This window comes from Ranitomeya variabilis, chromosome 1 (assembly GCF_051348905.1).
Source record: "Ranitomeya variabilis isolate aRanVar5 chromosome 1, aRanVar5.hap1, whole genome shotgun sequence".
Taxonomy (NCBI): Eukaryota; Metazoa; Chordata; class Amphibia; order Anura; family Dendrobatidae; genus Ranitomeya; species Ranitomeya variabilis.
The window spans coordinates 477,094,035-477,118,121 of record NC_135232.1 but is presented as its reverse complement, the minus strand read 5'-3'; the positions used below and the strand labels follow the sequence as shown (position 1 = coordinate 477,118,121).

Here is a 24,087-nt window from a genome sequence, read left to right as displayed (position 1 = left end):
AACAATTTTTGGATAAGGGTTACCCTCGAGAATTACTGGAACGGGCCAAGAATGACATCATGGAGACACCCAGGGATGCCATATTACATAAAGGTAAATTTACCAACCAGCCAACGAATATTCAGGACCAGATCCATCAGCTACCCTTCATCACCTAATTCCATGCTGGGCACACCAAATTTAGGTCCATTATCCACAAACATTGGACTATACTTCAGGGGGACAAAATCATAGGGGAATTTTTGCCACCCCTACCAAGATTTGTATTTAAGAAAGCAAAATCCCTGGGCAGTACTATAGCCCCCACCACAAGACAATACTCTAAGTGCAAACAAGTATCGGAGGCTTCTACCAACACCAAGACAGGGTTTACACCATGCGGATTTTGTCACGGGTGCCGGCATACATCCTTCCAGAAGACACGTCGTTCCACTTTTTCAGATATGGATGATAAGAATGAATATACCATCAGAGACAACATTACATGTGCTTCTTCTATGGTCATATACGCCATTGAGTGCCCGTGCAGAAAACTTTACGTTGGCCGCACCAAGAGGCCCATGATGGTCCGGATAAAGGAACATTTCACCAATATCCATAAAGGCTTCTTGGGCCACCCACTTTCCCGTCACTTTAGTGAGAGGCATGGTAAATCCACCAGGGGCATTGTATTTTGGGGTATTCAAAAAGTAAAACAAAACTTAAGAGGAGGCAATCTGATTAAAGCCATGTCCAGGGCCGAATCCCATTGGATCTTTTCCCTTAACAGCCTTGCACCTAAAGGCCTTAATCATGGGCTTGAAATATTTGCTTTTTAGGCCAATACTTTTTGTTTCTTTTTCCTTTGGGGTCCTAGCGCACTTCGGGTAGCGTATCATCTCCCTGGTCCTTGATTGGTTTTATTTCGTATCCTCTTCCGTTTTTTCCCTTTTTATTTGTCTTATTTTATTGGTTTTAATCAGTGTTTATCTAACATTAATTCTAATTTTAACTTAGTATTTATTAAAGATTTGTTTTTATCCATTTTACCAAATTTCACTTAATTTATTGCAGTAGTACTGTCTTACACCTGCACTATATGTGTCTCGCATATAGGTTGTCCCTACACGAGCTGTAACTTCTATGAGGTCTATATCACTTTCTTTATTACATGGTTTTGCAGACCATTCTTCCCACATATATATATCTTTTATTACATCCTATATTATTTGTACTTCCAATGGACACTATTGTAGTAGCGGGCGTATAGGGCGGGCCGGGCAGTTTGAGTGACACCTTGGGGGGGTTAAATAGCGGGGCATTCTCAGGGATCAGTAACCCTGATGAAGAAGGACGCCGCTCCTTCGAAACGCGTCGGTTTGATTCCTGCGGTACCCCGTACTTTCTCCAAGCTCAGTGACGTCACACGCTGAGCCTTGTGCCAGCGAGCTCCTCCCTTGGTCAGCTCCCGCTCGTATACAGGGACGCTACCGGCCGGAGTTGTCCCTGGCTCTGCGTAGCTCTTCCGCACGGCACCCTGCTCCTTCGTCCATCTGCCCGCACACCAGCCCGACAGGACACCACCTTCTACCGGACCCACCTCCATCATCATTTACCGGGTACTGGTTCATAACGGTTAGTGCGGCATCTTTTTCACTGGCTCTCCAGGTACATCTCTGATGCTGGTTCAGGTCGCAGCTCTGACTAGCGGGTCGTGGTATTTGTACACATTAGGTGTCCTGTGTATTACTGGGCATTGAAGCAATCATCCCTCTGGGGATTTATCTACTGTGCATTATCTAAGCGTATATTTAGTGCATATTTCGAGTTGTTTTTGCAGCACTGTAGCGCGGATCCAGTTTTCTTTTATACTAGTGAATATTCATTATTTTTAGCAACGGGCATAGGCTTTAGCCACAGCAGCCAGCTTCTGCCTCCTGTCGTCCGCTGCTCCGCCGCTCCCCCTCCCCTGCTGTAAACTGGGACAATGACTCCTGTATAAGCCGAGTGGGGCATTTTCATCACAAAAAAAGTGCTGAAAAACTCGGCTCATACATGAGTATATACGCTAAAAAAAAATCTGAACCTTAATTGGAATCAGTGACCAGGTTTTTGCCACCTAATCTGAGAGCTGCATAATGTAGAGCAGAGACCTTGATGCCAGTGATGTGTCACTTATTAGGCCGCTTAGTGTAGTTTTGATAAAATCACCATTTTACCAGCAGGAGATCATCACTAGAGAACTAGTAAACCTACTACCAGGTAGTCCTCCATATTCATGATCTCTGTATAACCCCACTTCCACAGATTGGCAGCTTTGTGTGTGCACTGTACATGTGCAGGAAGCTACCAATCAGTGCGGTGGGCAGGGTTATGCACAGCTCAGTATTTAAATAACTGCTTGATCTGCAGCAGAGAAAATGGGAATTTATTAAAATGACAGGTTGCTTGCAGATGGGGTATCAAAAACAATGCAACAGATTCACTTTAATATTTTTATCAGGGACACACTGGAAAAGGTGAAGTAATCACTTGGCCTAATAGATATGTTTGCCTTTGGGCAAAAGATATTCCTTGTGACATAAGGTTAGGGCTGGCGGAACGCCCCAAATAATAAGGAAGATATAAGGTGTAGTGATGAGCGAATATACTCGTTATTTGAGATTTCCCGAGCACGTTCGGGTGTCCTCCGAGTATTTGTAAGTGCTCGGAGATTTAGTTTTCTTCACCGAAGCTGAATGATTTACATCTGTTAGCCAGCATAAGTACATGTGGGGGTTGCCTGGTTTTCACGGACCATGTGTTCATGTGCAAAACACGGAGACATGTTAGTGTTCGTGGGAGCGTACGGATCACATGGACCCATTAAAGTCAATGGGTGCGTGTAAACATGTACCGCACACGGATGCCGTCCATGTGCTTTCTTTAAATTCATAGGGATAAAATTGAAACAAATTGTTTCAATACACGTACACGTACACACGGACAGCACACGGACAGCACACGGACGATAAACACTGGCACACGGATGACACACGGATAGCTCCGGGACCATTTCTTCCGGTACCGAAAATATCTGGACGTGTGATACTGGCCTAACACAGTGTCATGGGGTCCTTCTCTGGTACCGCACAATCAACAGAGCTAGCGAAGAGTGAACAATCCCAAGACCTTTATTTAGGCAAAAATACGAAAGGTCCATAGACGATCTACCACACAAAGGATAAAATAGTCCAGAACATGAATGCAGTTCAGTAACAGGATAAAAGTCCAACAATCCAGCAGACAGAGGATAGCATAGTCCATATACTCTTCTTTCTCTCTGAGATGCTGTGATCACATCATAGTTCCACACAGGACTGATTAGTGTCTCACCTCCCTGATATTTTAAGTCTCCCTCCTTATTCTCACAGGTCAGGAGGGGGAAGGTCACAGGGGCTCATTGTTTCAGCAAGCTAGGTCAACATAGCATTAGCATATTAGCAAATAATACAGTGCTGTGGGGGCTGATATCAGATGGCAGCAACAGCCATTCATCAATTAGCAAATAACTCCTTCTACAATAGAACACCATGAAAATAAGTAAAATAGAAATATACACAAAAATGATACCCATATAGCATATCACACCATCACAACCAGTATTATGGAATTATAACCAAAATCATGCCTATATATAAGACTACTACGACGCTGTGAATCATAAAGGAACCAACTTAAAATGAGTATGTTGTAGAATGCATAGAACATTGATTTCTAGGCTGTGATATGCCACACATCATTCTCCTGCAGGTGTCTATCCAAGGAAGGACTTGGTCTACAGGTGGTGTACTCCAGAGCATAATGTTTAACTTCAGCACAGATGACGTTACTCCAGTATTGTGTTTGGATTTGCCTGTTGCAGGAGAATACTTTGTGAATATTACAGAGCCATCCAAGTGGCTGTCTGCGTATGCTCTGATTAACATAACAAGTGATGGTGAGTACGGATGCCTCAAAGCATCTTTTAAAGTCTAAAATTTATATTTTGGTTTTATTCAAATAGCAGTGAATCAAAGAAAAGTGAATCCAAAACAGAAAAAAAGTTTTTTGTCTTATACACATTCCTTTATGGCCCAGAGCTGCCATCCAGAGGCAAAAAAGGTCACCAAGCAGGGTCAAAGCCAAGAGGTCACATCAAGGACAAAATCAAGGTCTATAAGAATAGTCAGAAACATAAGCCGGGGTCAAAACAGGAATACACTAGAACCAAACAAGAGCAGAAGACAGACATCTAGCGAGGGTAACACTAAGCTATATCTGGCAGCTTCTAACAGAAAGTTTGAAGCTTTAATAGGGTGTGGTGTTCCCAATTGGCAGGAGCAGGGAGGTGATAACTTCAAAATAAAGGAAATCCAACTCCAAGAACAGTGTATATTTTATTCACATAAAATGCTGAGGACAAGGACATACAGAGTCAGCAGTACAGCTTACGAGACACATGACATTGACGCATTTCAGGTGCCTATGCACCCTTAATTATCCAAAGGTATGAACAGAGATATAAACTGGTGTGCATGCAGCGTGTAAGCGCACGTTCACACTAGCCACTGAACAGCAAAAAACAAAGACAGAAACATAATGATTGAATACTCTGCAGTAAATAAATATAGTGCATGGAAATAATAAAGGGTATTATTAATATTATTATTATTTATTATTTTAGCACCATTTATTCCATGGCGCTTTACATGTGAGGAGGGATATTCATAATAAAAACAGGTACAATAATCTTGAACAATGCAAGTCACAACTGGTACAGGAGGAGAGAGGACCCTGTCCGCGAGGGCTCACAATCTACAAGGGATGGGTGAGGATACAGTAGGTGAGGATAGAGCTGGTCGTGCAGTGGTTTGGTCGATCGGTGGTTACTGCAGGTTGTAGGCTTGCAGGGTATTAGTTAACATGTTTTTTGACAAAAAAAATGCAAAAGCCATCCCGCCACTTCATGGTGACACTAACAAGGAAAGTCATAACTCTAATATTAGAGACCTTACTGTTTGTCAAGTGATATGCATGTGGTTAAGGGCTGAGAAGGACTGGGCCAAGCGAGGGGACACACAGCCATGCACATCAGTTTATATCCCAGTTCAAACCTTTGGGTGACGAAAGCCATGACTGGGTAACAAACATAGAGCATTACACTACAATTAGAAGGGACAGGAAAGATAAATAAGGTGGAGTGGTGTGCAGCTTCGTACAGTCCAAATAAACACCTTTGCTCAATGAAGACATTGAGGGGAGTTGAAGCAATGTAGAGTCACTATGGGTAATGGGGATCGCAATAACAAAAAGCTGCTAATTTGGAGTTTTCTACAAGCCTCCTAATTTAGTGGAACAGGTCGAGGATGAAATGCTGCAACAAATTAAAAAGGCAGAAAACAGTAATAGGGTTCTTATTAGGGGGGATTTTAACTATACAGACATTCAATGGGACATAAAATCTTCTGGTTGTGCTAAAAGCTACAATATCTTATCCACAATTCAGGACAATTACCTCTCTCAGCTGGTAGATGAACCAACCAGGGGAGGTAATCTGCTGGATCTGGTTCTGTCAAATAGGCCAGGTACAATTTTAGATCTACAGGTCAGGGAGCATTTGGGAAGCAGTGATCATCATAACATAGTAAGTTTCAATGTAATTTTCAATTATACATTTAAAAGGAGAAATGCCAAAACCTGGAACTTTAGGAAAGCTGATTTCAACAAATTAAGGGAAGAGCTTAATCATGTAGACTGGGACCAAATCATGGTAACTGGGGATACTGAACATAAATGGGGCATTTTTAGGAAACATTGAAGAATGAGTCGTGATTAACTAACATGTTGAGTTTCTATGAGGACTGGAGGTAAATACAAATCTGGATTTTGGTAATGCAGCTGATGTGATTTATGTGGACTTTGCAAAGACATGTGATACTGTTCATAACAGCCTTATAGTGAAGCTACAGAAGCAAGGACTGGAGGAAACTATATGCAGATGGGTAAGGAATTGGCTAAATGACAGGAAACAAAGAGTCTCTAAATGAGATATAGTCAGCAGTGGGGTACCGCAGGTATGTGTGCTAGAACAAATTCTTTTTAACCTCTTTATTAACCCCTTCCCAACCTTTGACGCCACGTAGGCGTCATGAAAGTCGGTGCCAATCCGACCCATGACGCCTATGTGGCGTCATGGAATGATCGCGTCCCTGCAGATCGGGTGAAAGGGTTAACTCCGATTTCACCCGATCTGCAGGGAGAGGGGGAGTTGTACTTCAGCCCAGGGGGGGTGGCTTTGCCCCCACGTGGCTACGATCGCTCTGATTGGCTGTTGAAAGTGCAACAGCCAATCAGAGCAATTTGCAATATTTCACCTATGAAAATGGTGAAATATTGCAATCCAGCCATGGCCGATGCTGCAATAGCATCTGCCATGGCTGGAAATCATGTTCTGCCCCCCCCACCGCCCCCGATCTCCTCCCCAGTCCTCCGTTCTGTCCGGTACCCCCCTCCGTCCCCCTGTCCGCTCCCCCGTGCTCCTGTCCGCTCCCCCCGTCCTCCGACCCCCCCCCCTGTGCTCTGATCCACCCCCCCACCACCCCCTCATACTTACCGAGCCTCCCGAAGTCGGTCCGTCTTCTCCCTGGGCGCCGCCATCTTCCAAAATGGCGGGCGCATGCGCAGTGCGCCCGCTGAATCTGCCGGCCGGCAGATTCATTACAAAGTACATTTTGATCGCTGTGGTAGGTTCTATCACAGCGATCAAAATAAAAAAATAATAAATAAACCCCCCCCTTTATCGCCCCCATAGGTAGGGACAATAATAAAATAAAGAAAATATTTTATTTTTATTTTTCCACTAGGGTTAGGGTTAGAACTAGGGTTAGAACTAGGGGTAGGGTTAGGGTTAGGGTTAGGGGTAGGGTTAGGGGTAGGGTTAGGGGTAGGGTTAGGGGTAGGGTTAGGGTTATGGCATGTGCACACAGTGCGGATTTGGCCGCGGATCCGCAGCGGATTGGCCGCGGATCCGCAGCGGATTGGCCGCTGCGAATTCGTAGCAGTTTTCCATCAGGTTTACAGTACCATGTACACCTATGGAAAACCAAATCCGCTGTGCCCATGGTGCGAAAAATTCCGTGCAGAAACGCTGCGTTGTATTTTCCGCAGCATGTCAATTCTTTGTGAGGATTCCGCAGCGTTTTACACCTGTTCCTCAATAGGAATCCGCAGGTGAAATCCGCACAAAAAAACACTGGAAATCTGCTGTAAATCCGCAGGTAAAACGCAGTGCCTTTTACCTGCAGATTTTTCAAAAATCGTGTGGAAAAATCTCACACGAATCCGCAACGTGGGCACATAGCCTTAAGGTTAGGGTTGGAATTAGAGTTAGGGTTGGAATTAGGGCTAGGGTTGGAAATAGGGTTAAGATTAGGCTTGTGGTTAGGGTTACGGATAGGGTTAGGGGTGTGTTGGGGTTACAGTTGTGGTTAGGGTTGGGATTAGGGTTAGGGTTAGGATTAGGGTTAGGGTTTGATTTAGGGTTACGGGTGTGTTGGGGTTAGGGTTATGGTTAGGGGTGTGTTGGGGTTAGGGTTGTGATTAGGGTTATGGCTACAGTTGGGATTAGGATTAGGGGTGTGTTGGGGTTAGAGTTGAAGTTAGAATTGAGGGGTTTCCACTGTTTAGGCACATCAGGGGTCTCCAAACGCAACATGGCGCCACCATTGATTCCAGCCAATCTTGCGTTCAAAAAGTCAAATGGTGCTCCCTCCCTTCCAAGCCCAGTAAGCCCACATTTGGGGTACCAGCGTACTCAGGACAAACTGGGCAACAACTGTTGGGGTCCAATTTCTCCTGTTACCCTTGCAAAAATAAAAAATTACTTGCTAAAACATAATTTTTGAGAAAAAATTATTATTTTTTATTTTCACGGCTCTGCGTTATTAACTTCTGTGAAGCACTTGGGGGTTGAAAGTGCTCACCACACATCTAGATAAGTTCCTTGGGGGGTATAGTTTCCAAAATGGGGTCACTTGTGGGGTGTTTCTACTATTTAGGTACATCAGGGGCTCTGCAAATGCAACGTGATGCCCGCAGACCATTCCATCAAAGTCTGCATTTCAAATGTCACTACTTCCCTTCCGAGCCCTGACGTGCGCCCAAACAGTGGTTTACCCCCACATGTGGGGTACCAGCACACTCACAACAAACTGGGCAACAATTATTGGGGCCCAATTTCTCCTGTTACCCTTGTGAAAATAAAAAATTGCTTGCTAAAACATCTTTTTTGAGGAAAGAAAAATTATTTTTTATTTTCACGGCTCTGCGTTGTAAACTTCTGTGAAGCACTTGGGGCTTGAACGTGCTCATCACACATCTAGATAAGTTCCTTGGGGGGTCTAGTTTCCAAAATGGGGTCACTTGTGGGGTGTTTCTACTGTTTAGGCACATTAGGGGCTCTGCAAATGCAATGTGACGCCCGCAGACCATTCCATCAAAGTCTGCATTTCAAATGTCACTACTTCCCTTCCGAGCCCTGACGTGTGCCCAAACAGTGGTTTACCCCCACATATGAGGTATCAGCGTACTCACAACAAACTGATCAACAAATATTGGGGTCCAATTTCTCCTGTTACCCTTGTGAAAATAAAAAATTGCTTGCTAAAACATCTTTTTTGAGGAAAGAAAAATGATTTTTTATTTCCACGGCTCTTCGTTGTAAACTTCTGTGAAGCACTTGGGGGTTGAACGTGCTCATCACACATCTAGATAAGTTCCTTGGGGGGTCTAGTTTCCAAAATGGGGTCACTTGTGGGGTGTTTCTACTGTTTAGGCACATCAGGGGCTCTGCAAATGCAATGTGACGCCCGCAGACCATTCCATCAAAGTCTGCATTTCAAATGTCACTACTTCCCTTCCGAGCCCTGACGTGCGCCCAAACAGTGGTTTACCCCCACATATGGGGTACCAGCACACTCACAACAAACTGGGCAACAAATATTAGGGCCCAATTTCTCCTGTTACCCTTGTGAAAATAAAAAATTGCTTGCTAAAACATCTTTTTTGAGGAAAGAAAAATGATTTTTTATTTTCACGGCTCTGCGTTGTAAACTTCTGTGAAGCACTTGGGGGTTGAACGTGCTCATCTCACATCTAGATAAGTTCCTTGGGGGGTCTAGTTTCCAAAATGGGGTCACTTGTGGGGTGTTTCTACTGTTTAGGCACATCAGGGGCTCTGCAAATGCAATGTGACGCCCGCAGACCATTCCATCAAAGTCTGCATTTCAAATGTCACTACTTCCCTTCCGAGCCCTGACGTGTGCCCAAACAGTGGTTTACCCCCACATATGGGGTATCAGCGTGCTCAGGAGAAACTGGACAACAACTTTTGGGGTCAAATTTCTCCTGTTACCCTTGCAAAAATAAAAAATTCTGGGCTAAAAAAATATTTTTGAGGAAAGGAAACACATTTATTATTTTCACGGCTCTGCGTTATAAACTTCTGTGAAGCACTTGGGGGTTCAAAGTGCTCACCACATATCTAGATAAGTTCCTTGGGGGGTCTAGTTTCCAAAATGGAGTTACTTGTGGGGAGTTCCTACTGTTTAGGCACATCAGGGTCTCTGCAAACGCAACCTGACGCCCACAGAGCATTCCATCAAAGTCTGCATTTCAAAACGTCACTACTTCCCTTCCAAACCCCGACGTGTGCCAAAACAGTGGTTTACCCCCACATATGGGGTATCAGCGTACTCAGGAGAAACTGGACAACAACTTTTGGGGTCCAATTTCTCCTGTTACCCTTGGGAAAATAAAAAATTGTGGGCTAAAAAATCATTTTTGAGAAAAGAAAAATTATTTTTTATTTTCATGGCTCTGCGTTATAAACTTCTGTGAAGCACTTGGGGGATCAAAGTGCTCACCACACATCTAGATTAGTTCCTTGGGAGGTCTAGTTTCCAAAATGGGGTCACTTGTGCAGGAGCTCCAATGTTTAGGCACACAGGGGCTCTCCAAACGCGACATGGTGTACGCTAATGATTGGAGCTAATTTTCCATTCAAAAAGCCAAATGGCGTGCCTTCCCTTCCGAGCCCTGCGGTGCGCCCAAACAGTGGTTTACCCCCACATATGGGGTATCATCGTACTCAGGACAAACTGGACAACAACATTTGGGGTCCAATTTCTCCTATTACCCTTGGGAAAATAAAAAATTCTGGGCTAAAAATCATTTTTGAGGAAAGAAAAATTATTTTTTATTTTGATGGCTCTGCGTTATAAACTTCTGTGAAGCACCTGGGGGTTATAAGTGCTCACTATGCATCTAGATAAGTTCCTTGGGGGGTCTAGTTTCCAAAATGGGGTCACTTGTAGGGGAGCTCCAATGTTTAGGCACACAGGGGCTCTCCAAACGCAACATGGTGTCCGCTAACGATTGGAGCTAATTTTCCATTCAAAAAGTCAAATGGCACGCCTCCCCTTCCGAGCCTTGCCTTGCACTCAAACAGTGGTTTACCCCCACATATGAGGTATCGGCGTACTCAGGAGAAATTGCCCAACAAATTTTAGGATCCATTTTATCCTGTTGCCCATGTGAAATTGAAAAAATTGAGGCTAAAAGAAATTTTGTGTGAAAAAAAAGTACTTTTTCATTTTTACAGATCAATTTGTGAAGCACCTAAGAGTTTAAAGTGCTCACTATGCTTCTAGATAAGTTCCTTGGGGGGTCTAGTTTCCAAAATGGGGTCACTTGTGGGGGAGCTCCAATGTTTAGGCACACAGGGGCTCTCCAAACGTGACATGGTGTCTGCTAGCGATGGAGATCATTTTTCATTCAAAAAGTCAAATGGCGCTCCTTCCCTTCCGAGCCTTACCATGTGTCCAAACAGTGGTTTACCCCACATGTGAGGTATCGGTGTACTCAGGAGAAATTGTTCAACAAATTTTAGGATCCATTTTATCCTGTTGCCCATGTGAAAATGAAAAAACTGAGGCTAAAATATTTTGTTTGTAAAAAAAAAGTACTGTTTCATTTTTATGGATCAATTTGTGAAGCACCTGGGGGTTTAAAGTGCTCACTATGCTTCTAGATAAGTTCCTTGGGGGGTCTAGTTTCCAAAATGGGGTCACTTGTGGGGGAGCTCCAATGTTTAGGCACACGGGGGCTTTCCAAACGCGACATGGTGTCCGCTAAAGATTGGAGCCAATTTTTCATTGAAAAAGTCAAATGGCGCTCATTCCCTTCCGAGCCCTGCCGTGTGCCCAAACAGTGGTTTACCCCCACATATGAAGTATCAGCGTACTCAGGACAAATTGGACAACAACGTTCGTGGTCCAGTTTCTCCTTTTACCCTTGGGAAAATAATAAATTTTTTGCTAAAAGATCATTTTTGTGACTAAAAAGTTAAATGTTCATTTTTTACTTCCATGTTGCTTCTGCTGCTGTGAAACACCTGAAGGGTTAATAAACTTCTTGAATGTGGTTTTGAGCACCTTGAGGGGTGCACTTTTTAGAATGGTGTCACTTTTGGGTATTTTCAGCCATATAGAACCCTCAAACTGACTTCAAATGTGAGGTGGTCCCTAAAAAAAATGGTTTTGTAAATTTTGTTGTAAAAATGAGAAATCACTGGTCAAATTTTAACCCTTATAACTTCCTAGCAAAAAAAAAATTTGTTTCCAAAATTGTGCTGATGTAAAGTAGACATGTGGGAAATGTTGTTTATTAACTATTTTGTGTCACATAACTCTCTGGTTTAGCAGAATAAAAATTCAAAATGTGAAAATTGCGAAATTGCGAAATTTTCAAAATTTTTGCCAAATTTCCGTTTTTTTCACAAATAAACTCAGAAATTATCGACCTAAATTTACCACTAACATGAAGCCCAATATGTCACGAAAAAACAGTCTCAAAATTGCTAGGATCCGTTGAAGCGTTCCTGAGTTATTACCTCATAAAGAGACACTGGTCAGAATTGCAAAAAACGGCAAGGTCATTAAGGCCAAAATAAGCTGGGTCATGAAGGGGTTAATGACCTTGTGGATGGGATAGAGAGTAAAGTGTCAGTCTTTGCTGATGACACCAAACTATGCAGGATATTAAAATCGGACCTTGACATTAAAATTTTGCAAAACGATCTGAATAAGAGGACTGAATGGGCAAACATTGTAGACAAATGTAAAGTTATGCACCTAGGATGGAGTAATTCTATTGCTGCATATACATTAAATGGGAGTATACTCAGGACTACAGAACAGGAGAAAGACTTGGGTATTCTGGTTACAAGTAAGCTGAGCAGCAGTACTCAATGTCAAGCAGCAGCTGCAAAACAAACAAGATTTTGGATGTATAAAAACAGAGATAAAATCCCGTGATCATAACGTATTATTACACCTTTATAAATCACTGGTGAAGCCACATCTACAATATGGGATCCAGTTTTGGGCTCCACATTTTTAAAGGGATATTCAGAAATTAGAATTAGTTCACAGATGGGCAGCTAGATTATTACAAGGGATTGTAGGCCTCAAATATGATGAAAGAATGGAAAAGGTGGGCTTGTTTAGCTAATAAAAAAGACACCTCAGAGGGGATTTACATGTATAAATATATGTGTGGCCAGTACAAAACACTGGCACATGACTTATTCCTTCCAAAGACCATACTGAGGACTAGGGGGTATTCATTACGGGTGGAAGAAAGGTGATTATGAGCAGTCAGCAGTCAGTAATGGCCAATACTATAAGGCTACGTTCACATTTGCGGTGTGCGCCGCAGCGGCGTCGCCGCAACGCACAACGCAAACAAAAACGCAGCAAAACGCATGCACAACGCTGCGTTTTGCGCCGCATGTGTTCAACGCATGCGGCGCAAAACGCTGCGTTTTTTGAAAACGCAGTTGCGTTTTGTACCAAAAAACGCAGCGTTTTGCGCCGCATGCGTTTTTTGTACAGTGAGTCATTCTTCATCCCACCCCCCAAAAAAAGGGTCTACACAATAGATAAGGACCACCAATGGCTAGAAGAGGGTTGGTGTTTATTTAATTGTGTATATATACCTTGGCAGACATGAATTCCTCCCATTTTGCTGGTATTCATGATGGAGCGTCCCATGGACAGTATTATCATGGATATGGAGATGGAATTAGCCTTTGCTCATGCCTATGCTGTTGCCTGTTGTCATCAAAGGGAAAGGGAAAAACGGAGATGGAGTCGTCGCCGCTTTTGGATACACCCTATCTTGGAAGTCCGGGAGAGCCGTGGAGCATACCATAGCTTGTTTGGCGAACTGAATGAGAACCTGGAGAAGTATTTCGAGTACACCAGGATGTCTCAGGACAGCTTCCGGTATCTTCTTCGTCGGGTGGAAGGATCCATTGGCAGGCGGGACACACAGCTCCGGAGAGCTATTTCCGCAGAGGAGCGGCTTCTGGTCACTCTACGGTACGTAGCTGAATGACTGTGATATGTTCTTCCCCCTTTTTTTTTTTTTTTTTTTGTGGGGGGGGGGGGGGGGGTTTGGTATGGTCAATGTACTTTTATAAATTACAATGTACTTTAATGTAATTTCTTTATCTTCTTTGCAGTTTTCTGGCTACCGGAGAGACCTTGAGGTCCCTTCATTTTCAGTTCCGGATTGGAGTCTCCACCCTTTCCGGAATTATTGCTGAGACCTGCCGCGCTTTGTGGGATAATCTCCGGGAGGAATTTTTACCCGTCCCTACAAGAGAAATCTGGGAGGAAAACGCACAGAAATTTCAGCAGGTGTGTTCTTTTCCAAACTGTATTGGCGCGGTGGATGGAAAGCATATTCGTATTACCAAGCCAGGGAAAAGTGGATCCATGTTCTACAACTACAAAAAATATTTTTCCACTGTGCTAATGGCAATTGCCGGTGCGGACTGCCGTTTTCTGGCAGTGGACATTGGGGCATTTGGCCGGGCAAATGACTCACGCACATTCAAGGAGTCGGATATGGGCCAAAAATTATATAGCAACAACTTTAATTTCCCCCAGCCACGACCTCTTCCCCACACCGAAGGCCCTGCGATGCCATTTGTTGTGGTTGGGGATGAAGCATTCCAAATGTCGGCCAACCTATTGAAACCCTACTCCAGTCGGGCCCTGGACCATACAAAAAGGGTTTTCAATTACAGGCTGTCCAGGGCCAGAAGGACTGTGGAGTGCGCCTTTGGCATCCTTGCCTCCAAATGGCGGATATTAGGATCCGCCATTAATCTGAAAACTGAGACAGTGGATGAGGTGGTGAAGGCGTGTGTGGTTCTCCACAATTATATTCTGACCAAAGAGAGAGTCAACGTGGAACTGGATGAACCCATAGCCAACCCATTGCCCGATTACCAGGATCATCCTCTGAGGACAAGTGTTGAAATTGCACAGATGAGGGATCGTTTTGCGGCCTATTTTGTGTCAGACTTTGGCCGTGTGTCCTGGCAAGATACAATGGTGTAGTGTTTATGTTTTACTGTTGGACTTTATTCTGGATTTAACTACACCAATAAATCCCTGTATTGTGATTCTGGTAATAAAATGATGTGCAATAAATCCGTTTTGGTTGGTTTGGTTATGTCACATTTGGCATCTACCTACAGTTCACTAATGTTAATGTGCCTTATCTAAAAATTTGTTAGCTTTCTTTTTAAAATATTGTTTAATAAAAAAAGTTTTCTCAGTTTTCTACCCTTTTTCAATGAACAAATTTATGACATAGCATATAAAATATTTATTTGTTGATAAGATCGCCGTGTATCGTTGTGTTTGACAGCAAAAACAACGATACCAGCGATGTTTTACACTGGTAACCAGGTAAAACAACGGGTTACCAAGCGCATGTCCGCGCTTAGTAACCCGATGGTTACCAGTGTAAAATGTAAACTAAAAAATAAAAATACATATACTCATCTTCGCGTCCCCTGGCGTCCGCTTCCTTCACTGACTGAGCGCCGGCCGTAAAGTGAATGCACAGCACAGCGTTGATGTGACCGCTTTGCTGTGAGGGACGTCACTCAGTCAGTGCAGGGAAGCTGACGCCGGGCGATGCGATTGTGAATAGTGTTGAGCGATACCGTCCGATACTTGAAAGTATCGGTATCGTAAAGTATCGGCCGATACCGGCAAAGTATCGGATCCAATCCGATACCCGATACCAATACAAGTCAATGGGACTCAAGTATCGGACGGTATCCCTGATGGTTCCCAGGGTCTGAAGGAGAGTAAACTCTCCTTCAGACCCTGGGATCCATATAAATGTGTAAAATAAAGAATTAAAATAAAAAATATTGCTATACTCACCTCTCCGACGCAGCCTGGACCTCAGCGAGGGAACCGGCAGCGTTGTTTGTTTACAATTCACGCTCTTACTTGGTTACGTGAAGTCCCGGCTTGTGATTGGTCAGGGCGGCCATGTTGCCGGGACGCGGACCAATCACAGCAAGCCGTGACGAAATTACGTCACGGCTTGCTGTGATTGGTTAATGGCGGCCATGTTGCCGGGACGCGGACCAATCACAGCAAGCCGTGACGTAATTTCGTCACGGCTTGCTGTGATTGGTCCGCGTCCCGGCAACATGGCCGCCCTAACCAATCACAAGCCGGGACTTCACGTAACCAAGTAAAGCGCGAATTTTAAACAAACAATGCTGCCGCTTCCCTCGCTGAGGTCCAGGCTGCGTCTGAGAGGTGAGTATAGCAATATTTTTTATTTTAATTCTCTCTTACATTAATGTTGTTCCGATACCCGATACCACAAAAGTTTCGGATCTCGGTATCGGAAATTCCGATACAGCAAGTATCGGCCGATACCCGATACTTGCAGTATCGCAATGCTCAACACTAATTGTGAATATATATATATTTTTTCATTTTACACTGGTAACCAGGGTAAACATCGGAAGTGCGCCCTGCGCTTAGCAACCCGATGTTTACCATGGTTACCCGAGGACCTCGGCATCGTTGGTCGCTGGAGAGCTGTACAGACAGCTCTCCAGCGACCAAATAGCGATGGTGCAGTGAATTGCATCATTGTATGTTTTGCTGCAGCATTGTTAAGTGTGAAGGTAACTTTACCGTATGTGTCCACGTTCAGGATTGCATCCGTATTTGCTTAGTTTTTTTCATCACCAGGAAATAATTGAGGAAAATTAAAATAGAAACATATGCTCCACTTCTGCATTTATCACCCACTCCTGGTTTTGGCTACAAATATTTAGTTTAGATCCTGGCAAATCCGGATGCAATCCTGAGCGTGGACACATACCCTTTGTGTTTGAAAACAGCTTTAGTGTTTGTAAACACCTCATACAGCAATGAGAGACACCCGAAGAAAAGGTAAAAGTAAAAAAAAAAAAAAAAAAAAAAAAAATTCTGTCTGACATTGCATATATGAGGTGTTTGAAGCACAAATAAACGGCGCACAGAGTGAATTTCCGAGAAGGATACTTGAAAATAAGAACACATATTTTACTCAAACAAATAAAGTTTTATTGGTGGCTAACAGGAAAAAAAAATGGAAAATAAAATTAGGGGAGATCAACATCCGCTATCAGCGGTGAATGGTACGGTGGGGTTTTGGAACGGGGACGACGACTGCGAAAGAAGGAGGAGGAGGAGGAGCCGCCATATTCAAGTATGCTTGAAGGCAGGTCCAAACCCCCCGCAGGGTACTCTGGGGACACCGGATCATCTGTAGGGGAGGGAGGAGGCAACACAAGCCTTCGATATTTTAGGCTTGCTTGGCCCTGGCTGCTCCTGCTGTGGCTAGAGCCACGACGAGATGTTGTCCGTACTGGAGCAGCCAGAACCTCACTTGTTGCCTCTGTGTGTCGCCTCTTTTTTTTTTTTTCCCCTCCCCCTGCGTCATCTCCCCCAGAAACACTCCTGCGGGAGGATGAGGGCCTGGCAGGAGCAGGAGTGGGCGGCACAGTGGTATGGTGCCTGTGGTGTCGTCTCCTGTGGTGGCGTCCCTCGGCACATGGACCTAGGTGGCGTGGCTGGAGTGGCTCTGCAGCAGTAGTCGGAGTCACGCTAGCCAGCGACGGCACTACGGGCAGTGTCGCTGACTGCGCGACCCGAGACTGCTGCAGAGCCCTCACATAGGAATTGTTGCAGTCCTGCATCACCGAAATCTGGAGTTCCGGCGTAAGGTTTTCCACCATGCCTTTCGCAATTGTGCTTAAAAAATGCTTTGCCGGATTTGAGAGCTCGGCTTCCAGGATTTCAAGGCGCCGTTCCATACTGGACATTTGATCTCTCAACGCCTTGAAACCGTTCTGGAACACCGTGCCCAAGTGCAAAAATTCAGGCATGACTGACCTGTCCGAGGCACGCTGGCGCTGTCGGGAATTCCCGAACGAAGGTGCGCCAGAGGCCTCGGGCAGGGGAAAACCTGATGTACCGGCAGCCGGTTCTCCAGATGATGGTGGTGCAGGCCTGCTGTCGCTGTGGGAGGGCTGTGACGGTCCAGATGGCGATCCATGAAGTTCCGCTTCACAGGGGGGAGCTCGCTGGAGGGTGCTGCTGTGTGTCCTGTGAAAAGAAAAGGAAAAAATTAGTCTTCAATTAATAACCTATCACATACGCCAACTCCTGTAAAAAAATTTACATTACATGACACATCAAAACATTACAATCCCCTGTCTCTCAGTCTGTGTGGCCTATAATAAATTGCTGATTGTTATCGTCAAATGACCATTAGGGCTCACGATAATGATCATGGACATACCGACGGCAGAAAATGACTGTTCGTTCCCGCTGCAAAAGGCAATGCATACCCCTGTCATATTTTGAAAAATTTTTGTGTCAAAAAATAACTTCAAGATGCCGTCTATGTTGCAAAAAGAATATAAAATTTAAGGTCTATAAAAACAGTTTAAAAAAAAAAAAAAAAAAAAACCTTACTTTGCTGATCTGATCGCAGGAATGTCCATGACGTTAGGATCATGTGATTCAGACGTCATCATTATTCCTGCGATCAGAACTACACTGACTCAGAACGTAACCTGTCATGGACTACAAGGACTCTCGCTTAACCTAAAAAAATTACCATTCCACTAGGGAAAAAGTTACGTGGATGGCCAATATGCTACGCTGACTACATGGATGGCCAATACACTATGTGCCTGGGAAAAGTACTATGTGGATACGTGGCTAGAACGTGTACTATGTGGCTGCGATATAGTGGCCTGCAAATCTACTATGTGTGTGGATGCACAATGTACGTGGCTGGTCAATGTACTATGTGGCTGGGCAATGTACTATGTGGCTGTGCAATATGGTATGTGGACAAAATACTTACTGTCGGCGGCCAAGGATTGGTCTTAGGAACTGTAGTGCCCTGTTGTATTTGTAGGGCACCGACTTGGCCGCAGCAGCACCACTCCTCGATTGCTCCTCCTCTGCACGGAGCCCCTTATTGAACCGGTCCTTGATGGATCGCCATCTGGTCCTCAACTTTTTAACTGTGAATGCAAAGAAAAAAAAAGGTTACATATGTAGCATTTTAAATGGATAAAACAACCGTGTGTGATGTAAAGTTTACGCGTTGATAGCATCACACACGGTTGTGTTTATCCTGGCAAGATGGGTCATAGCAGCGTCTCAGCAATACTCACTAAAGGTGCCTTTGTCCGTGGCGGAGGCACTGTCAAAGCCATCCCACAGCGACTTTGCCACCTCTGCCCACAAACGCCTGATCACCACCTGGTCCATGTGCCGGGGGTCACGGCTGTCCCACAACGGGCCACGCTCCTGGATGCAGGATATGAGAAGGTCCACATCTATTCCTTGGTCCCGTTGTGAAACCTAGAAAAATTAGAAAACAAAAAGGTTACAAATATGCAAATATAAACAACCACCAGCACCTGTCATGATATGTACCTTTGCCCTATCCTTTGCCATCTGATGTATGTATATTGATGGTTTCTACACCTGTATTTTTGAATGTTTTTGTGCAGGGAGTTCAACTGTATGTTACCTTCCCCCAATACTTGCTGCCCTGAAAAGCTATAATGTAATTAAGCTTACTAAACATCCCTAGTGAAACCAGGATGCTCCTAATGTTCCTCCCAGCAGGATGCTACTCAAAAAAAAAGATAACCCAAAAAAAAAAATACTCACTTGCCGGCCTGACGACACATCTTGGCACCGATCTCCCTGCTCCCGCCGTGTGCCTTCCCCCTCACTTGAAGAAGCCTGTAAAAAAATGTATACAAAAATTATTGTCAATGCTACAAATGGCAGTGAATAGTAAGCAACTGGACATAATTACTCACCGCACTCCCCCTCGCCGATTGGCTATGCTCAGAGTCACTCGCCATTATTGGAAGTTTTCTCTGCAATGAAAAAATGAGCAAAAAATCACATCCAAAGCGAAAAATGCCACATACAATACAACATTAAAACAACCACAATTGACTGTTGACTGATAGGACAATGCAAACTCAAAAAGCGCCACCACAACGCCATACATTGCAAGAGAAGGCAATAGAAGAAACAATACAAGACTAGACCCAAAAAAAATTAAGCAAAAAAAAAAAAACCTATGTCCAAATTTTAAAAATTAAAACCTTAAAAAATTAAAAAGAAAAAAAAAGGCACAATGAAATAGCAAACTAATGAACGACATACTTTACAATTACAACAAGACATGATCCAAAACAACACCATCTGGTGACATCTACCACAGAAATACAGAAAAAGGCGATAAATACCATTCTAGATAATAAGCAATAAACATTACAAGACAACCGCGGTTCAAAATACAGCAACACAAAAGATAAACCATAGTCAAAGAGAAAAGAGAACACAAGAAATTTTTAAAAAAGGGCCCCACCAAAAAAAAAAAATATATACTACACACTTGGCTATGGAAACATTCAAGACAGGAGATATATATATGGAAGCCATACAGAAAACCATGTACCATAATACAATTGAACATAGAATGGCATATAGCAGCACGGAACAATACAATACAAATGAAACATCATAAATGTAGCCCCCCCACCAGCAAGAAAAGACACTCAAGGAAAGAAAAAAAATGCCAACAGCATAAAACACAGCAAGACATGAGCCTAGAAAACGCCATACGGTTACCCCAACAATAGAAGCCAGAAAAAGACATGCACCACAAATTTTACAATATAAAAATCTTCCAAAAAAAAATTAATGAACAACCGCATGACACCAGAACAACCCCAAATCCATAAAACCAATCCAAAACCAAGCAAGGCCGGTGACAATAAACGCCAGCATATAACGCCAGAAGTACATCAGAACCAGATTAAAAAACACAATTTTTCACTAACAACCCACAGTGCCATAACCGTACAATAGCACAGACCAAACATTGCACAAATTAAATCCAAATCAAAAAATAACACACAGAATAAAAAATATGCAAAGAGAAATATATACTTACAGGTTTGGAAAGCAGATTCTCCTCTCAGTCTTGTCTGTAGTGAATAGCCTTGTGAAAGACAATGCCAAACCCCTTTTTTTTATATATATAGTGTTTTTTTTTTGTCTAGACAAAAGTCTAGACAATGTTTTGCATTTTTTATTGGAAAACGCATGCGTCGTACAACGCACCACGACGCAAGTACTTGCGTCGTCTGCGTTGTCAATACAAGTCAATGGGAAAAAAGCCGCATCGACGACGCAAACACGACGCAAACACGACGCATGCGTTTTTAAAAAAGTCTGCGCCGCCCAAAAAATGCAACATGTTGCGTTTGCCGCGCCCTGACAGGTGCGCCCTAACGCCGCATGCGGCGTACAACGCACCAAAACGCATGACAACGCATGTACATGCGGCGCCATGCGGCCCCAATGTTAAAGATAGGGCCGCACGCCGCATGCGTTTTGGTGCGGCGACGACGCTGCGGCGCACACCGCAAATGTGAACGTAGCCTAACAGCTTTTAAAAAAGGGCTGGATGATTTTCTTGATACACGTAACATTGTGGATTATAGATAATTTAGTGACAAATGTACACTTGGTTGAGAAAGGTTGAACTTGATGGACCTAGGTCTTCTTTCAGCCTATTTAACTACATAACTATGTAAGCCGCTTGCCTGACTCTCTTGATTCATGAAGAGGCCCATGTGCTAATTTGGCCTCCAAATTCCCCAGATCCTAATCTTATATGAGATGTCCGTAAAAAACAAGTGGCATATCTGTTACAGAAATTTCTATTGCTGCCCTAATTATCTGAATGTGGGGCAGGGACTTGTGCATGGCACTCGAGCACCCGCGATATTTGCGGCATACCCAAACACCCGATGCAAACTGGAGTAGCGAGCACTTGCGCTCAATACTAATGGCAACATATTCAATATGGCGACCTAATGTTATCAAATTATGTGTCATATCTGTGGGTTCAAAATGCTCGCTATACCCCTGGATAAAACCCTTGAGGGGTATGGTTTACAAAATGGGATCACTTGTGGGGGATTTCCACTGTTTAGGTACATCAGGGGCTCTTCAAATGCTACATGGCTTCCACTCTCGCAGCCAATTTTGCGATCAAAAAGTAAAACTGTGCTCTTTCCCTTCCAAGCCCTGCCGTGCACCCAAACAGTTTGTGGTTTTCCTCCACATACGTAGGGTATCGGCATACTCAAGAGAAATTGCACTGCTCTATTTTCTCCTGTTACCCTTGTGAAAATAAAATAGTATGAGTCTAAATAAATTTTTTGTGCAAAAAATTAAATGTTCATTTTTTCTTTCACATTGCTTCAGTTCTTGTGAAGCAACTGAAGAGTTAATTAACTTCTTGAATGTGGTTTTGAACACCTTGAGGGGTGCAGTTTTTAGAATGGTGTCACTTTGTTTTTTTTCTGTCATATAGACCTCTCAAAGTCACTTCAAAAGCGATGTCCCTAAAAAAATGGTTTTGTAAGTTTTGTTGAAGAAATTAAAAATCGCTGGTCAACTTTTAACCGTTCTAACTTCCTAACAAAAAAAAAAATTATATTTCCAAAATTGTGCTGATGTAAAGTAGACATGTGGGTAATGTTATTTATGAACTATTTTGTGTGACAGGAATCTCTCATTTAAGGACATACAAATTAAAAGTTTAAAAACTGATAAATTTTCAAAAATGTGCCAAATTTCTGTTTTTTTTTCATAAAAAAATTCACATAAAATTTTTTTTTATCACTAACATGAAGCACAAAATGTCACAAAAAACATTCACAGAATCAGTGGGATATGTTGAAACGTTCCAGAGTTATTACCATATAAAGTGACATTGGTGAGAATTGTAAAATGTGGCCTGGTCATGAAGGTCAAAATTGGCTAAGGGAATAAATGTGAAATGTATTTCAGTATGAATCACCACAACATTTATTTACCAGAGCAGCAATTAAAGACCTATCACCAGTGAAAATGGCCATGTTTTTGCCATCTATTCTTCCTGCTGCTCCCCTGAGAAATACATATCTTTCTCCACCATATGGTTTCAGATTTATGGGCCATTTCATTTAGTTATTTTTACCAATGGGGTGTTGGTTACAGAACTCTCTTGGAATGTGCTTTTACGCTGCTCTGTATAATTACACTGTGAACTATGCCTCCTTGATAATGACCAAAAAATATCATATTAGGTTCACTAAATAAAAGGGCCCATATCTCTGGACTTCTATAGCAAACAAAAAAGGATACTTGGGGAGCAGTTCTTTAAAAGACAGTGACTGCGCTCCTACTGTGTCTTCAGCCAATTGCTGGGAGACACTTAGTACTTAAGGCACCTCCACCTATTGGGAGGTGCTTTAGCAACATTTGCCTTTAGTGTTGGTGCAACTACTAAGTTGCCAAGTTCTGTCAGGGATATCCAAGGAGTCAGTTCACAGGACCAGCAATGTTGTTTTAACCCCTTTACCCCCAAGGGTGATTTGCACGTTAATGAACGGGCCAATTTTTACAATTCTGACTACTGTCCCTTTATGAGGTTATAACTCTGGAACGCTTTGACAAATCCCAGTGATTCTGACATTGTTTTCTCGTGACATATTGTACTTTATGTTAGTGGTAAAATTTCTTTGATATTACTTGCGTTTATTTGTGAATAAAATGGAAATTTGCCAAACATTTTGAAAATTTCGCAATTTTCCAACTTTGAATGTTTATGCCCTTAAATCACAGAGTTATGTCACACAAAATACTTAAGAATTAACATTTCCCACATGTCTACTTTACATCAGCACAATTTTGGAACCAATATTTTTTTTTTGTTAGGGAGTTATAAGGGTTTTAAGTTGACCAGCAATTTCTAATTTTTACAACATTTTTTTTAGGGACTACATCACATTTGAAGTCACTTTGATGGGTCTATATGATAGTTTATTAACCCTTCAGGTATTTCACAGGAATTTTTGGAATGTTTAAAAAAAATTAACATTTAACTTTTTTTCGCAAAAAATTTACTTTAGCTCCAATTTGTTTTATTTTACTAAGGGTAACATGAGAAATTGGACCCCAAAAGTTGTTGTACAATTTGTTCTGAATATGCTGATACCCCATATGTGGGGGTAAACCACTGTTTGGGTGCATGGCAGAGCTCAGAAGGGAAGGAGCACCATTTGACTTTTCAATGCAAAATTGACTGGAATTGAGATAGGACACCATGTCGCGTTTGGAGAGCCCCTGATGTGCCTAAACATTGGAACCCCCCACTTCACTTCACCAACTCAGACTATTTAGTGTTGATGCATCACGTAAAAATTACAAAAATATTTAAACACAGACTGTTATATTATATATTATTATCTTAATGCAAGCCACTGCAAAAAACTACAAATGAAAGAAAACATACGTGTACTCAGAAAGGAATACGTCACCGCATTTTAGTGGACCACCTTAGTGGCTATATACATCTTTGCATAGATTTTGTTTTCTTTTTCATTTGCTTCACGAATGCAACAGTTGAAAAATCTTCTAAAAAAAGTATTGAATTTTTTTTTTACCATTTTGCTGTTGCAGTTTTTTTTATCTACCTTAGTGATAATGCCAAAAAATTACAAGTTTGTCTGAGCTTCTACTCTGTTCTTATGGCGTTCACTGCTGTCTC

General features: G+C 42.8%; 2 protein-coding genes across 2 annotated transcripts in view; one reads left to right on the top strand and one right to left on the bottom strand.

The window, feature by feature from the left end:
• Positions 1–24,087, top strand: part of SUSD1 (sushi domain containing 1) — a 485,342-nt gene that overhangs the window by 212,890 nt on the left and 248,365 nt on the right. Inside the window, exon 14 of the mRNA XM_077251054.1 lies at positions 3,772–3,958. Coding sequence (XP_077107169.1) covers positions 3,772–3,958 — 187 coding nt within the window. The remainder of the gene's footprint in view (positions 1–3,771; positions 3,959–24,087) is intronic.
• On the bottom strand, positions 16,325–19,418 carry LOC143764934 (uncharacterized). Its single transcript, XM_077251067.1, has 5 exons — positions 19,289–19,418; positions 19,134–19,208; positions 18,629–18,818; positions 18,313–18,475; positions 16,325–17,543 (listed from the first exon to the last, which is right to left on the bottom strand). Exons 1-5 carry the CDS (start codon positions 19,331–19,333, stop codon positions 16,538–16,540), a joined length of 1,479 nt encoding a protein of 492 aa, XP_077107182.1. The 5' UTR covers positions 19,334–19,418; the 3' UTR covers positions 16,325–16,537.